Source organism: Eptesicus fuscus, chromosome 7 (assembly GCF_027574615.1).
Source record: "Eptesicus fuscus isolate TK198812 chromosome 7, DD_ASM_mEF_20220401, whole genome shotgun sequence".
NCBI lineage: Eukaryota > Metazoa > Chordata > Mammalia > Chiroptera > Vespertilionidae > Eptesicus > Eptesicus fuscus.
In genome coordinates, this window is record NC_072479.1 from 86394268 (window position 1) to 86412769 (window position 18502).

The 18502-nt window shown below is 40.9% G+C and overlaps 1 protein-coding gene across 1 annotated transcript; it reads right to left on the reverse strand.

The window, feature by feature from the left end:
• Positions 1–1662: 1662 nt before the first annotated feature.
• C3AR1 (complement C3a receptor 1) lies at positions 1663–3133 on the reverse strand. Its single transcript, XM_008140388.3, has one exon. The coding sequence runs from the start codon at positions 3131–3133 to the stop codon at positions 1688–1690; it is 1446 nt and encodes a 481-aa protein (XP_008138610.2). The 3' UTR covers positions 1663–1687.
• Positions 3134–18502: the final 15369 nt, after the last annotated feature.

Sequence of the window (18502 nt, forward strand, 5' to 3'; positions counted from 1 at the left end):
TTTGTAGTTCAGACCCTCACCTCAACTTCTAATTTTCTATCTTTAGATTAAATCATTCAGCTTAGATGAAGCTATGTTTAACAAACCTGAAATTTTAAATGTTTAACACATACAGGCTTATATATACAGAAAAAATGAGAAGGTAACAGGGAGTTGAACAGTGCTTTTATAAAATAAAAGAAGGATAGATGGAAAGCCATATGTATATATGTATGGTTGGAATGGAGAAAGTAGAAGAAAATGTGTGGTCATGAACAAATTAAAGTGTGATGGTTAATGAATATTGGAACGCTGGATAAACAAGAAATATGAATATGTGCTTGGATAAAATTCCTCATTTTGCAAAATCAGAAGTCATTTTATCATTATCTATAAAACTCATCAGCATAAGTCCATGACTTAGAAACATCATGGCAAATATCAGAAGGAACATCTAAAATAGTGCAACCGTTATTTCAGAAAAGCGAGTGGGAGGGCAGAGTATGGCAGGAAACTTCTCATATTTCATTATAAACCTCAAATGGCTTTAAACTATGTGTATGTATTACTTGGATAACGTTTAATTTAGAAACCTAAAGATATATACATCTGGTGATTATAACATGAAAAATACCTATAATCATGTTTTAATAAATTTGATGGTATTCTTGGAGGGTACTCAGTCATTTTTCAGTGATTTTAAACTTTTGAAATTAGAGGTTAGTAAAGGTACAAATTCTAATGTGAAAGAAGACTTAGGAGCCGAAGAGAAATAAGGGAATTAAGTTATTTAAGACAAAGAGTGGAAGGTAGATGGCTCTACCAATAGGCAGATAGAGAAAACAGATAAGAGAACTCCTCAAAGGGCAGCTTACATTACAGATCACGAGTAAGTTGTTAGATGCGTTAGTAGTCTGTGTTTACACAAGAGATGCTTATTCAGTTGCAATAAAGGAAACTTGGAATTGTGTCCTGTATTCATGAGTATTCCAAATAGGAAGTGTCTGGCATTGTACTTGCTCCAGACTCATAAATCCTTGTTTTCATAGACTATTTCTTCAAAAAAAATTTTATTTCATTAAATGTATTGGGGTGACATTGGTTAATACGGTCATATAGGTTTCAAGTGTACATTTCTATGATACATGATCTGTATATTGCATTGTATGCCCACCAACCAAAGTCAAATCATCTTCTGTCACCATATTTGGCCCCATTACCCTTTACTACCTCCCCCACCTGCACCCCCCTCCCCACTAACAGTATAACAATAAAGCCATAGAATAAATGATCATCTTTCACTCAGAGCTAGGATAATTGGTTTTAAAAGGAATCTGGAAGGGGATTTCAATATACTAAATAAAAAATTTAAGGATGGAAAGAAACATTTTACAACAGACTAGATTCTCATTTATCTCAGATGGCTTAGTTTGGGATAGAAATAGATTAATTTGTGCAATGTCTCTCAGACATAGCATTCATCAGAAACAAGAGAACTTGTTTTCAAGTCAGATTGGACCAGAGAGTTTCCATATGATGCTGATGTCACTGGTCTGGGACCACACTTTGAAGGCCTCAAGATTGAGTCTTTGGTGTTTTCCCAAATCCCTGTTTACCATTCCCTTGCTCTTTTAGAAACATGTCACACTTGGTGAATATCTAAGAAGCTCTGCTTGGGTCAAGCGCTTGTGTCAAATGCTCCATATTCTCACACAGCTGTACTGCTGTGTGTTTTAGAAAAGCCTTTGCTTTGGGTACAACTGGTAGAATGTGTGTGCCCCTCACTGAAAGCTGCCTCCAGAATGCCCTGCACAGACTGCCTTGCTTTCTCCCTAAAATTTTTCCCCATAAGGGCATAGAGGAAGGGATTGAAGCAACTATTGGCAGATGCTAGAGCAATGGACACACTGTCCCAGGATAGCAGAGCTTCATTCAAGGGAGTCTCTGAGCCATAAAACAAAAAGAGGACTCCAAAAATGTGGTATGGAGCCCAGCAGACAATGAAGACAACCACCACCACTATGGCCACCTGGAAGGTTTTGCTCTGAGCCTTGATCGAGCGACCCCACATTTGGAAGATAATGAGACTATAACAGGTCACCATGACAATACAGGGCAGCAGGAAACCCATCACTAGCCTAGTGATGGTTATTATCAACTTGGGTGTTGGAACTTTATTGTCATGTTCAATGAAATCTTCAGTATAAGTATAGTACTGGAAATACTGTGATGGCTCAATTGTATATAGGGCATTACTAGAGGTACTAGAGAAAAGCTCTAAATCGGTAGAGAGGAAAGCATCAGAGTCATCCGTTGAGTTAATTCTGTGATCTTCAATGGGAAGGCCAATGGGGATTGTTGGGGAGGCCCCATCATCAGGTTTACTTAAATTATAATATGGATGTTGACTAGTTGAATCCACAGGGACTGAATCTCCAGGAGGTCTTTGAAATGTTTCAGAATGGGGGAGAGTGGTAGTTGTCCAAGGATGATCATTTCTTTGTGAAGAGAAAGCATCTGACCTGTCAATCATTTCTCCAGGCCACTGAACAATGGGGTAGTCAAGAGACGCATTTTCCAGTTGATCATTAATGTAGTCTGAATAATCTGGTGAGCTACTGCTACCAAAACTGTAGCCACACATAGTATGGTTGTCTATGCGGAACGTTTCCCGGTACATGAACACAGGTATACACATTGCAAAAGCCACCGCCCAGATACATCCACAGATGGTGAAGGCTGTCCTCACGTTGCGGTGATTCTGGCACCAGATGGGCTTGAGTACCAGAAGGCAGCGGTCCAGGCTAATGGCAGTCAGTAGGAAGACGCTGGCAAACATGTTGAGGATGATGATGGAAGGAATGAGCTTGCATAGGAGCCAACCATAAGGCCAGTGTCCTTGGAGAGCCAAGTGAACCAGGGAGAAGGGTAAGGAGAGGCAGCAGAGAAAGTCTGCCAGTGTGAGATGGAGAAACCAAACAGTGTTCACGGTCCACTTCATCTTTAGGCCAGCCACCCACAGCACCAGCCCGTTGCCTGGCAACCCCAATAAGAAAGTGAGGCTGAGAATGACCATGGACAGGATTTCTGGGGGTTCGTACGAAGGCTGAGAGTGTATGTCAGTTGAATTGGTCTCATCAGGGAAATACTCCATGGCTAAATTTCTGCAAAAAGAGAAACAAACGTATTTAAAGTAACATTATCTTTTTAAAAATGGGTGTCTTGGAAATCTAACCTTCCCATATAATGATGTAGATCTGCCCAGGCCCTGACACTGTTTTAGTTTGTATTCCTTGACTTCACATTGGATCACACAAAACTTTCTCTGATAGACTGTTTATTTATTTATTTAGGTAGGCCCCGCCCACCCATCCGCGGCTCCTCCGTGGATTGCCCCAAAGAGGTAGGCCAGAGCCAGCGGAGGCCTGCAGACCCCTGGCGCAGGCACATGGAGGCTCCCACCATGGCCCCGCCTCTGGGCCGGGCCATGGCGGAGGCCTGCGAACCTTTTCACACCTGCGGACCCCCAGCCAGGGCCGCGCGCCTGTGGATCCCCAGCTGGGGCCGGGCCCTCGGCGGAGGCCTCTCCGCGCACCTGCGGGCCCCTGGCGCAGGCGCATGGAGAGGCCTCTCTGCTGTGGCCCTGCCCCCATCCCCGATGCTGCAAGTCCCCGCCCACCCGCACCTGCTGCACATGCAGCCTGCTGATCAGCTGTTACTGTGACAGCGTCCCCACCAATTTGCATAATACCCTATTATTAGTATAGCTGTGTGTGTGTGTGTGTGTGTGTACATACACACTTGTATATATGTATGTATATTTTTTGTTATGCAAAATTTAACAAAATTAGATCAAATGTACATATTGGTTCTTTAGCATTTTTAGTTGTGGTAAAATACATGTTACAAAAATTTACCATCTTAACCATTTTTAAGTGTATAGTTCAGTAGTGTTAAGTATATTCACATTATTGTGCGAAATCAAGGACTTTCTCACATTGCAAAACTAAAACTCTATACTATTTGACAACTCCCTACTTCCCTCTCCCCCAACCCCTGGTAACCACCATTCTATTTTGTTTCTATGCAGTTGACTGTGGTATAGGTAGAATCATACAGCATTCATCTTTGTTGTGTCGAGCTTATTTCACTTAGCATAATATCCTTAAGATTCATCCAAGTTGTAGCATGAGTAGTCAGAATTTTCTTCATTATTAAAGCTGACTACTATTTCATTGTATGTATTGGTCACATTTTGTTTATTCATTCATTGGTCAATGGACATTTGAGTTGCTTCCACCTTTTAGCTATTGTGAATAACAGTGCTATGAATGTGGGTATAAATGCATATTGTTTTATAAACTGCTTTCTTTTTTTTCAGTTATCACTCTCCACATTATGCAGTATGATGTACCTTAAGGAATACTCAATCCTGATTCAATTCTTCCAACTGTCCTCAAAATATCTTTTATAGCTGATTTGCCCACAATTATATCCAACTTAGGATCACACTTGCCTCAGAATGTTATGTTTCTTAAGTGTCTTAATTTAGCTTATTTTCTCTTTTTCAAAGATACTGGCTTGTTTGTGGTCTGTTGTTCTGACCACTCACTTCTCAACTCTGTGTACTTGGCCTTCTGCTCCTATCATTTCACTAAAATTACCTCTAAATAACAAATACAAGCATCTTTTTCCCTGTCTCCATTCTCTAGAATATAATATATATCATTTGATACATTAACTCCTTGACACTCTTTTCTTTTAGCCTCTATGACATTATCCTCCCCTAATTCTGAATGTACCATATTTTATAGTTTTCTTGAACAGCTTACTATTCCAAGTTAATGCTATTTTCTGTACCTTAGCTAATGAAGTTTACTTCTATCTGCAATTATGTCCTTTACCTTAACCTCCTATTTCTTTCTTTCTTTTTTTAAAAATATATTTTATTGATTTTTTTACAGAGAGGAAGGGAGAGAGATAGAGAGTTAGAAACATCGATGAGAGAGATACATCCATCAGCTGCCTCCTGCACAGCCCCCACTGGGGATGTGCCCACAACCAAGGTACATGCCCTTGACCGGAATCGAACTCGGGACCTTTCAGTCCGCAGGCCGACGCTCAATCCACTGAGCCAAACCGGTTTCGGCGACCTCCTCTTTCTTCCATCTTTAATTTCTACCTGTTAAAATTCCAGTTATTCTTCAAAATTAGTTCAAATATTATATTTTCCTTGAAACTTCTTCTAATAATCCCAATCAGAAATTAATTCTTCAGCCTCTTAATTTGTGTGTGTGTGTGTGTGTGTGAGTGTGTGTGTGTGTGTGTGAGAGAGAGAGAGAGAGAGAGAGAGAGAGAGAGATTTGAATCTCTTTCATAGTCTCTGTGCAATGACACATTTTATCTGGTATTGTAATTCTTATAGTGGCTGTCCTATTTATCATACTGGCCTTAAATTTCATGACGGTAAAAATGAGTCTTGTTCCTAAAAGCTTGTTCCACAGAATTTAGCACAGTGCCTTATATGACATAAAGATTAAATATTATTTGAATGGATGGATGTTCATTTGGGGGAGGGTTACTTTTTTTCTTTTTAAATTAAGTTTAAAATTCTTATTTTTATCCATTTACTCCAGTAAGGATACTGTCTCTTCTAACTTCCTCTTTGTTTTCCAGTTCCTAGTCTTAGTAGCTGTAACAGCATTTTATGTTTCCCTTTATAAAGGCCCAATATATTTTTGTCACTTGGAAGTAGTTCTGCTGAGTTAACCCAATGTTGACATAGGATCTTAAGTAATTAGCAGAAGTTAAAGTAACTGAGTCAACAAAATAATACTTTAAAAAAGGTTATCCTAGCCCTGGCCGGTTTGGCTCAGTGGATAGAGCGTTGGCCTGCGGACTGAAGGGTCCCAGGTTCGATTCCTGTCAAGGGCATGTACCTTGGTTGTGGGCACATCCCCAGTAGGGGGTGTGCTGATTGAAGTTTTTCTCTCATCGATGTTTCTAACTCTCTATCCTCTCCCTTCCTCTCTGTAAAAAAATCAATAAAATAAATTAAAAAAATAAAAACAAAATACTGCTCAGTTTAAGGAGAAAAGTGAGAAATAGAGTGAGAAAGTAAACTCATAAATGACTATATTGTAAGTGATTACCAGTTCAGATCTTAGTCCTCTTTCAGAGACACATTAATAATCTAATGGTGTTCTCCAGGGTATGGAGACACTCTGGGCTGGTCATCATAGGGACCAAAAGAGGCCACATGCTACCTGACTAGCTCAGGGAAGACCTGCATGGTGGCCTTAAAGTAACAACACAGGATGGTCTGAAATTAAAACTTAAAAAAAAAAAAAAAGTTATCCTCATTCCCTTTCCCTTAGCCTTATCTATTCAAATATTCAAGTCCTGTTAGGGTCTCTTCCTTTCTTTTTGTGCATGACAGTGACCCTGATCCCATGTCCTACTCCGACACATGCATTCCTGCATAGGTCCATAAAACACCGAGAGAAAGATAGAGTCAGAGAATGCTAGGACTGAAAATAAACTTAGCAATCATCTCTCATTGTCTCTATTTTTATTTTGTAGTTTTTTTGACATACTCAGCAAATTAGTTGACTTTTACATATGCAAATAGGAGGGTTCCCAAATCCTAGGTCCAATAGCTGTCAGGCTGATTCTCTCTCTCTCTCTCTCTCTCTCTCTCTCTCTCTCTCTCTCTCTCTCTCTCTCTCTCTCCTCTCCCTCCCTCCCTCTTTTGACATTTAGTGTTAGGCCTGTAGGGCAACACAATCCTTACAGGCCATTTGTGAGTCCCGCCACAGGAGAACAAAACACCAGGAAAAGCTTGCAGGGCACCAGGAGTCACATCAGACCACACAAGGAATTGGAAACTGTCCTAAAGGCACTTGATCACACTCGAGCATTCCATCTGCATTCCAAGCCACCAGCTCAGCCCCTAGACCCACCAGTGACTGCCTATAAGGATGAAACTCCAGCTCCTGGGTGCTGCTCTCATTGACCCAATGTCCCCGTGGCTGGGTGCTGTGCAGCCCTTCCCTTGGGGTATCCTATCTCTCACCCCCTTCCCTTAAATAAATTATTTTTTCTTTAATTACCGTCTGAGATGGCTATTTAGCCTGCCTGCATCCACCATCCACCATGTTCACCTTTCATTTTGGCGGCTTGTAGGGGGATATCCAGAAGGGAAGCTTTCTTCCTTCCCTTCCCCTCACTCCACCCCTACCCTTAAAGACTTCTAGTCTCCGGGTCTTACAGCGACCAAGGCCTTCGGACTCCCAAGCAGCGGCAGGAGTGCCAGATCATCAGACCTTCTGATTTCTACTAAGGGGTGAGTTACTTCATTTTTGGGAAGTGGGCACTAGGGACTTAGACTCTCGGCTCCCCATGGGGCCACCACTTTCAGGGGGCGTGGGTCAGCCTTTTAAAAGCCTCTAGTGTGGCTGCCGCTAGAAGCGTCCCGTGACAGGATAAACTGGGCTTGGAACCGGCAAGATTGCTCTAGGCAGCTCGCTGGTCGCAAGCACATGTCCAAGCAATGGAGGCACACTATGAAAACCACACATCGCCCAAACCCTGGTCCAAAATGCCCTGTAGGATTTTATTTGGGGGACTGTGAGATTTGGCATGTGAGTTTCGGCATAGTGTGTGTGTGTGGGGGCACCCCTCTTTATCCCTAGCCACTGGGGGGGGGTCACTGAGTCCCGAACTTAGTCTTTTCTAGTCATGGAGGGATGCCTCCTGGAGTAAGCTTCAGCACAAGGAAGGAGCAGTAACCAGGCTGGGGCGCTGGCCATTGGTTACTCCCTGCAAACGCCCGTATGGCAGTAACACCATGGGCAATTCAATCTCAACCCTTCCTAAGGACTCACCTCTGGCCTGCCTTTCACAGACTCTTAAGGCCCTCCATTTATGAGACAGCGTTAGACACAAATGCCTCTTTTTTTTTATTGCAATACAGCATGGCCACCCATTGTCTAATTTATTATTTTAAATATATTTTTATTGATTTCAGAGAGGAAGGGAGAGGGAGAGAGAGATTGAAACATCAATGATGGGAGAGAATCATTGATCGGCTGCCTCCTGTATGCGCCACATTGGGGATGGAGCCCACAATCCAGGCATATGCCCTTGACCAGAAGTGAACCTGAGACCCTTCAGTCCACAGGCTGATGCTCTATCCACTGAGCCAAACCAGCTAGGGCACATGACTGCATATCAGGAGATCAGGCCCCTATGGGAAGCATCTGGCAGTAGTACTTCAGATGTTTGTAATCCACACATTGGGGCATTTATGAATTGTCTCCACTGCTCAATACTTTTAAAACCTTGCATCTTGTTTGTTCTTTATATATATATATATTTAAAGTCTAAACTTTATATTGTTCTTTTATGTCCTTTCATAGTAATTATTATTTACCAAAAGTTGTCTTATGTGATATCTTAGAGAAAAGCAACATTCTTTGTCAATTGTTTTATGGTCAAGTCTATAACCATGTCACTCAAGTTTGTCATTTACAGACCATCATCATTTTGCTCTGATGCATTTACAAATACATTAGTTAAGTCTTTGGAAAAATTCATAACAAGGACTCTGACTTACTCTAAATTATAGGTTTCTAAGCAGGCCAGGTCATCTCTTTAAAATATAAAAAATATTGTTTTCATTCCCTAGAACAATTTGGTAAATTATACCTTCATAAGCAATATGAAAGCTTTTATATTTTTCTCCCTATCTTATCCCTCCAGAATTTGGTAATTCTTAATGAGTAAATCATGGCAATAAGTTTCTTTGCATGAATTCAGTAAGACCAGTTTCTAATTATGGTTTTATTAACTTTGACTGCAATGTCATGTCTGAGAGAGATGCTTAGACTCTGGGCATCACCAGAAAGCATTCTCAAAACAGATTGAAGCCAATCAAAAGCCACTTACAGGAAATAGCCTGGTACCTTGTTTGATCCCGTGGTTCATGGCAGTCTTTCCAGGTAAGGAACAAGGGTTGCTTTCCTGAGAGATGGCAAGGAAGGAACCTCAAGACATCATTGGGAACCTCAAAAACTTGAGGAATTCACCCATTCTACAGGTATTGCAGGCAAACTTGGTAGGCAAGTAGGTGGCTCATCTTTCTTGCCCTAGAGCAGGGGTCCTCAAACTTTTTAAACAGGGGGCCAGTTCACTGTCCCTCAGACCATTGGAGGGCCGGACTATAGTTTAAAAAAAAGAAACTATGAACAAAATCTATGCACACTGCACATATCTTATTTTGAAGTAAAAAAAACCAAAATGGCAAAAACACCCAGCGGGCCGGATAAATGTCCTCAGCGGCCGCATGTGGCCCGTGGGCCGTAGTTTGAGGATGCCTGCCCCAGAGGCTAATTAAGTCTCAATCTTGAGATTCTAGCAAAGCAGGTTTTTGAAAGCCTATATATAATCAATTGCTATTCTTGTTGTGTTCATGCAAACAATCAGGCCATATTGAAACTAAATAAATTGGTCTCAATTTGGCTATTTAATAAAAATGAGGGTGATTTTAGGGGGGGAAATGTGTTTTAATAGATTCCATCTACACAGTTGTAAATGTTAGACTCAAGTTCAGTTTATTATCTTCGAAGTTTTATTTTTCACCCATGAGCTCAGCTAAACTAGATTCTGATTTTTTCCCTAGTTTTCATAAATATTTGACTACAATCCTCCAAACTAATGTCTCTTTCCTTTCACCAGACCAGTAGTCGGCAAACTGCGGCTCGCGAGCCACATGCGGCTCTTTGGCCCCTTGAGTGTGGTTCTTCCACAAAATACCACATCCTGGGTGAGTCTATTTTGAAGAAGTGGCATTAGAAGAAGTTTAAGTTTAAAACATTTGGCTCTCAAAAGAAGTTTCAATCGTTGTACTGTTGATATTTGGCTTGTTGACTAATGAGTTTGCCAACCACTGCACCAGACCATTTGTCATAATTCTTATTGTTCTAGCTTGCCCCAATAATACTAAAATTTATAAAACAGTTTGTCTCTACCAGATTACAAGCCCTACTTGTACTCAGGAGATACCACCCTTATACACCATCACAACCTCCTTTTATGCCCAGGCCTCATCTTCCTTCTGACAGAGAGCAAGGATTTTTGGCTCTAAAGGAAAATATCTCCCCCTTTCAGCAGAAAGCATCTATAGAAGAGACCCGATGCCCCCTTTTCTCTGAAAGAATTCAGGACCAAAAATTTTTATGGGGGGAAATGTTAGACAGACCCCCAGAATGTTAGACCCTCAGAGCAAGGACGATGGGCCAGATGCAGAAACTCACCTGAGCAGAAAGCTCCAGATGTCTAGCAAGGGGCAAAACTGGGAAAACAAGAACCTCGCTCCCAAGGTAACCAATCCTCCCCTTTCATATCACTAGTCAGGCAGTTTAGACCCCCTGACATTTTCTTGCCTGAAGATAACATCTAGGCCTCAGCTGTATTTCAGCTGCAGGCCCAGAAAAGCAGCAGAACTAGATAGGTGACTCCGTGACTGCCTCAGGACCCAAATCACTCCTCAGGTTTCCTCAGCCTTGGGTATCACAAATAAACTCTACCCAGCATCTCCATCAAACACTGACTGTAATTAATGATTTGGCAAGTGCTAGGGATTTTTTCCCTCCTACATCCCTTCTTCACAGTAGACAGAGCTCTACTGAAAACATGGACGATCAACATGAACAGGACCCTGGGGCGTGTTTCTCACCACTCCAACTACTCTGACGCTGGCAGGGGTAAAGCCCAGAATCAATCACACCAAAGTGAAGAGGCCGCCAGAAGGGGAAGAATGGGTGACTGAACCCAGGGAACACCTCAAGGAGGTGAAGCATCCATCTTATACGAAAACTGCTGTTTGAAATCTTAACCCTGCTAATTGGCTTCTGTAAATTCTTGCTTGCTAAGACTACTCCCACTTCAGCGAGGCCATTAAACCTTCCCCAGACAGGTTTATCAGTGCTGGCGCCAGGCTCGGCCTCTGGTTGAGGTCTCAAGGCCCAGCACATACGGTCTCTTTAAGAACTTGCAAAAGGGGCCGGGAACACTCCATATTTGGGAGACAAAGAAGGTAAAATCATATAAATAGGGAGAATTCCTGCATGTTGGGGCCCAGAATTTGAGAGACGTTTTCCTCTGGACCCGCGCGTAATAAATGTAACTCCATCTCTCTAAGTGTTGCTTTGTTCTTCTTCGGTTTTCTGTAACAGAGGGACCTATGTAGAATGGTCCTTTCCATCTTGCCTAGTTGGACTTGGAACACCTATTGCTAATATACAGAATTATACTCATTCTATTCATTTTGGGAAGAAAGTCACATACAGGGACCTTTATGCTTTGGGACCCACTGTCCTGGAAAAGGATGTAGGAATGTTAGCTCTTAGGGTTGCTGCAGTAGCTCCCTGTGGCGAATGTCGGACTTTTACTAGGTGTTCTAGTTATTGTTGTTCAGTATCTAATAACTACAATAATGAATTGTTCTGATAATTTCACCCTTCCTTAAGGTAATGGACATACTAAGATGCCAGCTGGTTGGTTTCTGATATGTGGGGTAACTTTATTCATATACCTGTGAACGGAAGGAGCCACATGCTAACCTGACAAGCTCAGGGGAGGCCTGCGTGGCAGTCTTGCAAACTCAGAGACCTGAAATAACCACAAAGGATGGTTTGAAAATTAAATATTTAACTACAAACAGGTTATAGTGGGCAGTCATGTCCTAGGCCAATATCTTCCCTGACAAAGGTCAACTTAGATCTTCCTTACTGAGCCCATTTGCCTTTTTGCCTCTAAGATAACATATCTGTGAGATGTCTGGGTAACTTGTAACTTCCTTCTTTTGCTGGAGCCCCTGGGGCACAACCAAATGTGGTGGGCGCCAGGACAGATACTTCAAATTCCTTCATTATCATGTTAATTGTTCCTGTACCCACCTAGGTATGTGTCCATCATTTTACTTTTTATTCAATCCCAGGGGTTTCCCACCGTTTGACTTTAACCCACCTCCTTAATCCGTCACCAATGAATTTCATGTAGCCAACCTATGTCCCTCCTTTAATAGCAATGTATAAATACAGATGTAACCCACCATTTCCTCGGAGCATTATCTCAATTCATTGAGGTTCTGCTTCCCGGCATATGTCGACATTTTGGCTCAAATAAACTCACTAAAATTCTTTACAGGTTTCAATGGTTTTTTTTTCGTTAACATACCTCTCCCCCCACCTCCCCTGCTGGCCAACAGCACCAGGGGGCCTTGTTCCTTAGGATGACTGACTGAAGATAGGAACCTTTGTCCCAGTTAAGAATAATTATTAACAAATAGAAAAAGGAAGGAAATGTTAGGCCTGTAGGACAATACAATCCTTAACAGTCACTTGTAAGCTTCCCACCACAGGAGAACAAAAGACCAGGAAAAACTTGCTGGACACCAGGAGTCAGACTATGCAAGGAATGGAAACTGTCCTGAAGGCACCTGATCACACACCTGCATTCCATCCTCATTCCAGGTCCACCAGCCTCAGGCACCAGACCCACAGACGACACGTTTCCCACCAGCGACTACGTATAAGGATGAAACCTCAGCTCCTGGGTGCTGCCATCATCCACCCAATGTCCCTGTGGCTGGATATCTTATCCCCCTTTGGGTATCCTATCCCCATCCCCTTCCCTTAAATAAATTCAATTTTCTTTAATCACCGTCTGAGATGGCTATTTAGCCTACCCACATGCACCATCCACCATGTTCATCTTTCGTTTAATACATACTTTTATCTTTATTGTTGAAAATATTACAGATGTCCCCCTTTTTTTTCCAATTAACCCCCTCCCCCCTACCCCCCACCAGGTCTTCACCACCCTATTGTCTGTATCCATGGGCTATACATATATGCATGTAAGTTCTTTTTTATTATGTAATTTTTAAAATATATATTTTTATTGATTTCAGAGAAGAAGGGAGAGAGAGAGAGAAGGAGAGAGAGAGATAGAAACATCAATGATGACAGAGAATCGTTGATTGGCTGCCTCCAGCACCCTCGTCCCCCCTCCCCCCGCCCTGCAACCGGGGATTTAGCCCACAACCTGGGCCTGTGCCCTCGCCTGGAGTGAACCCAGGACCTTTCAGTGTGCAGGCTGATGCTCTATCCACTGAGCCAAACCAGCTAGGGCTGCATATAAGTTCTTAGGACAAAGAATCATATAACTGAAATGCCTTTGGTATTGTTAACAAAGGGAAAGGTACTGAGAACTGCACAAACTGAAGTATTAAAGACCGACAAAGGCAAAATTCCAATATAAAGCCATTGAGTCATCCAGTCTGAGCTTTTTTAAATATCACAGATTATCTGTCTTGAAATGAAGTATATATAAATCAGAGTTTTAAAGTCTTTCAGAATAAGATCACTTTTTATGATTCTCCAAGGGTTTTGACTACAAAATACCTCTACATTTAAGATAGAGAGTAAACTGATGAACAAAAATAGATCCAGAGACATAGAAACAATGAGCAGACTGTCAAACCTCAGAGGGAAGGCAGAGAAGGGTGGGGAAGGGGTAAGAGAACCACCAAAGGACTTGTATACATGCAAATAAGCATAACCAATGGACAAAGACAGTAGTGGGGGAGGGCATGTGCTGGGAGTGGCTGGGGAGAACTCAATGGGGGGGGGGGGGGAAGGAGACATATGTAATACTTTCAACAATAAAGAATTTTAAATAAAAAAAGATAGAGAATTTCTTTATTTTACTTTAAATTCTGAGTTGACTGTCAGTAACTAAAAAGATAAGTAAAATTTGAAACTAAAATTCAACTGTGATAGGAAAAGTAGATTCCAGAATCAAATACTAATGATAGGAAAAGAGTCAGTAGCAAGAAGGAATAAGAAAAAGGATAAATAAAAATAAAAGAGAAATAGAATAAAAATATATATGCATATATTCAATGATTTGCAAAACAAAACTTTTGGAGAAAATGGAAATCAAAAGTCAGAAGGCGAATCATAGCTGATTTAAGAGAGGGGGGAAATGACATAAAAATTCACTATTAGTTCAGAATGAATATATTAAAAGCAAAGATAAGTAGAATGTGGAATATTTAGAAGAAGAAAGGTGCACAGGAGGAGAAAATAAAAGATATTTAAGTTGGGAAGGAATAAGGGGAAATAGAAGATAATGACCCTCCATCATGTCTAATAAGCAAAACAAACTAGGCTCAAGTCATCAAGGGGGTCTAGGATTTCTTACCAGAAACCTGAGACAGTAGCTGAAGGTTTTAGCACTGATCTGGAGCCCTCCACGTCCTGTCTGTCCGGTCCTCACACTCACATAGAGTCATGAAGTATGTTTAGGAAATTTGCTGAGCTCTTCCTCTTTCTTCTCTCTTTTCCTTTTTGTTGATAAACTCCACATTTTTGACGACTATTTGCCTTTACAGGAAGTGTTTCAAAATGAGTCATTTCTAAATGTTATCAGATAAGAAAAGTAATAAACAGAAGTGGGAGATGGTACACTTCTCAGAAATTTTCTGCAGGACAGAGCATTGTTAGGAAGAGAATACTCTGTTCATAAGTTACTCGCTTCCTAAATGTTTGCTTTTGCTTTGTTTTGACCCAGTAATCCTACTTCTAGGAATATATACCAATAAGTTAATTAATAGGCAGGAATCATTGCTCAAGGTCCTGCTTTAATCTTCTGCACTCTCCTGATAAAACAATCTAATTCCCCAAACTCTGTGGTATGTGGGGGTGGGGGTTGGGAATGGTTGGGAGGAATGACCTGCACAACCCCATGTAATGAATCTCAAATAACATCTCTTAAATGCTTAACACGTGTAAAGAAATGTGCCATGCCAAAATCAGATAAATTAAACTATGTTTTTATTTCTTGAGATTCACAATCTAGTAGAAATATGCACCCATACACACAAAAAATTGTAATACAACTCGGGCTATAATAATATAAACGTAGAAATAAAATAGTAGAACATAAGTATATTTAAGTAGGCAACAGTATATTTTGCCTGGGACAATCCAGGGAAATCTTAAGGTAGAAATAAGATAAGGTTTTTTTTCTTATTTATTTATTTATTTATTTATTTATTTATTTATTTATTTATTTATTGTTAATCCTTACCCAAGGATTTTTTCCATTGATTTTTTAAATCCCCTCTTACTGTGTCTTGTGATTTCAATTTTTTCTTTATTGATTAAGGTATTACATATGTGTCCTTACCTCCCCCCACCTTGCCCTCACCCCCCTAGTGTCTGTGACCATTGGTTATGCTTATATGCAACCTTTGGTTGATCTCTCCCCCTCCCCCCAACCCTCCCTTGCATTCCCTCTGAGGTTTGACAGTCTGATCAATGCTTCTCTATCTCTGGATCTGTTTTTGTTCATCAGTTTATGTTGTTCATTATATTCCACAAATGAGTGAGATCATGTGATATTTATCTTTCTCTGACTGACTTATTTCGCTTAGCATAATGCTCTTTAGGTCAATTCATGCTGTTGCAAATAGTAGGAGTTCCTTTTTACAGCAGTGTAGCATTCCATTGTGTATATGTACCACCGTTTTTTAATCCACTCATCTGCTGATGGGCACTTAGGCTGTTTCCAGATCTTAGCTATTGTGAATTGTGCTGCTATGAACATAGGAGTGCATATGTCCTTTCTGATTGGTGTTTCTAGTTTCTTGGTATATATTCCTAGAAATGGGATTACTGGGTCAAATGGGAGTTTCATTTTTAATTTTTTGAAAAAACTCCATACTGTTCTCTACAGTGGCTGTACCAGTCTGCATTCCCACCAGCAGGGCGTGAGGGTTCCTCTTTCTCTGCATCCTCACCGGCACTTGTCATTTGTTGATTTGTTGATGATAGCCATTCTGACAGGTATGAGATGGTACCTCAATGTTGTTTGGATTTTCATCTCTTGGACTATTAGTGACTTTGAGCATGTTTTCATATGTCTCTTGGCCTTCTGTATGTCCTCTTTAGAAAAGTATTTTCAAAAGAGGACATACATAGAAATAAGGTTTTAAAAAAACTATAGGGCCTCTAAAGGCAAAAATGATGACAAGCTGTTTAAAGTGTTTAAGGGGAGCATAGTCAGAAGGAGGTAGGGGGAGAGTGCGTTAGGTATTGGAGGGTAGACAGGAGTTTGGGGAATTAGACTGTGTTTTATCAGGAGCGTGCAGAAGATTGAAGCAGGACCTTGAGCAATGATTCCTGCCTAAAGTATACATTGCAAGGAATTCTCACCCACATTATTCTTTTACATATATGTATATGAAATAAAGTTTACTTGAATCAAAAGTATTTGAACACTCTTGCCTGTGTTAAGGGATTTCTATATTAATCAATTTATTGTCCAAACAATAGTATCTGCTCCTCCTTTGTTTGCAGTCAAATCACTGAAGAATATTTTTGTGGCAGAGAGACCCAAGAAAAAATGCCAAGAGTTGAGTTTATTGTTCTATCTATCTATCTATCTATCTATCTATCTATCTATCATCTATCACCTATCATTTCCATTGTTATTATCTAATTACTAGAATAATACATGCTTATAAAAAGATTAATTAGAATACAGAAGTATAAAGGGTAAAAGAGTGAAAGATTTCATTTCCAATTTTACTGCCTGGGAGTAACTATTTTAAGGTTGCTTTCACATCTAACAACCTATAATCCTCCCATTTGACCAGGGCTTGAGAGAAGCTGAAAGGCCATTCAAGCAGGGGGGAAAAGGTGGAGGTGAGCCCAAGGTGAGTGAATGACTCAGTAAAGTGGTTTAGTTGGAGTAAACAGGACACACCAAGGATTAATGAAAGGCAAGTTAGAGGGCCCGAGTTAGAATCCCAGCTCTGCCACTTACTGATTGTGTGACTGTACAGAAGTTGCTCAAATTCTGTGTTTTTATTTGCTCACCTGCAAAATGGGGATTGTGTCAAATATTATCTATTGATACTCAAGCTCGTCCCCACCTTCCCATACTGTCTCTGTATTGGAAGCCTGGGTATTACATTTCCTAGACCTTCTCTCTCGTGAGTTTCTGAAAGGCTCTGCTAGAGGGATGTGTCATGTGTTATTGAAAAGTGAAGAGAACAGAGAATCATTGAATTTGATTTTGGAACTTAGTTTGTGCAGAGAGATTGCAAATCCATTTTAAAAGTAAAAGAACAAAAACTATAAAACAGAAGAAACATTTAAACTACTAAATAAAATGAGAGAGAGAGAGAGAGAGAGAAGAGAGAGAGAGAGAGAGAGAGAAGAATCACTTAGTTTTTGGTTTCTGCAGAGGCAGAAAACTCTGGTGGGCTCCTATAGTAGAGATGCCAGGTGTGGCCGTGGCAGCTGCTGGCAACTGTGGGCTCTAGCAGAATTAGTAGTTTCAGCAGCAGCCACAGGCCTGCAAGTTCCTGGATTTCTGCTAAGCAGCAACAAGAGCCCCAGTCTCAAAGACAAGAACACACTTGCCCATTCTAGGTAACTTCTTTTTCTACTTTTTTCTTCCAATTTTATGGAAGCAGCCTCTTGAAGTTATATTATTTTCTCCTCATTTATTTCTCTAGTCCTTTCAATACTTTTGTACACACATCCTTGTCTTCAATACCCTGTTTGAAATATCTACAATGGTTTCTATCTTCCTGGCTGGGGAGTGCCTAAGTCAAATATTCGATGTGCCTACTCTATAGGATTGTTAATGTAAGTAAATTAATACATTCAAAGCACTTAAAACAGTGCCTGCCTTCAATAAATGTTAGCAATTATTATATCAAATACCGTATATTCCGGCATATAAGACCTCCAACTTTTGAGAAGATTTTCCTGGGTTAAAAAGTCGTCTTATATGCCAGAAAATACGGTACTAATGTGGCTTCCATTTACTCATTAGATCAAAACTAATCTTCCATTGCCCTGGTGGGTGTGGCTCAGTTGAGTGTCATTCTGATAACCAGAAAGGTGAGCCAAGGTTTTTTTCCCAGTGGAAAGTTTATTACAAGCAGATTCAGACTACCCACATTCAGACTCCATGGGCTGACCCCCTCTTTGAAGCTTTGTAGTCCAGGAGTACACATTCACTAGAAACCTGCTTCTATATCTATCCATGGCATCACTTGATTGATTCCCTCAATTGTTCTTGCCCAGCAACGGTCCTGAACTTTCCCTGTTTCTATGTGTTCTTCCTCTGTTTCTATGCTGAGCTCTCTCTGTTTCTGTTTCAGTTCACCTTATTGTTGCAGGCCCTCCCTTGGTTTTCCATGCCTCCCGCTTTGAGTCCAGAAATGTTTTATTATTTCTGCTTGGTTGGTTTCTGTGATTAAGCTGGCTCAAACTGCCATGTCTTTCCCTGCCTATGTTCCACCTGCCTTTGTTTTCCACTGGACCCCTGCCCCATCTGCCTGCATTTCAAGTTAACCCTCTCAGTCCCATGCACTGAGACTGGTAGTCAAGGCACATATCCAGGTTGTGGGTTCAATTGGTAGTCAAGGCACATA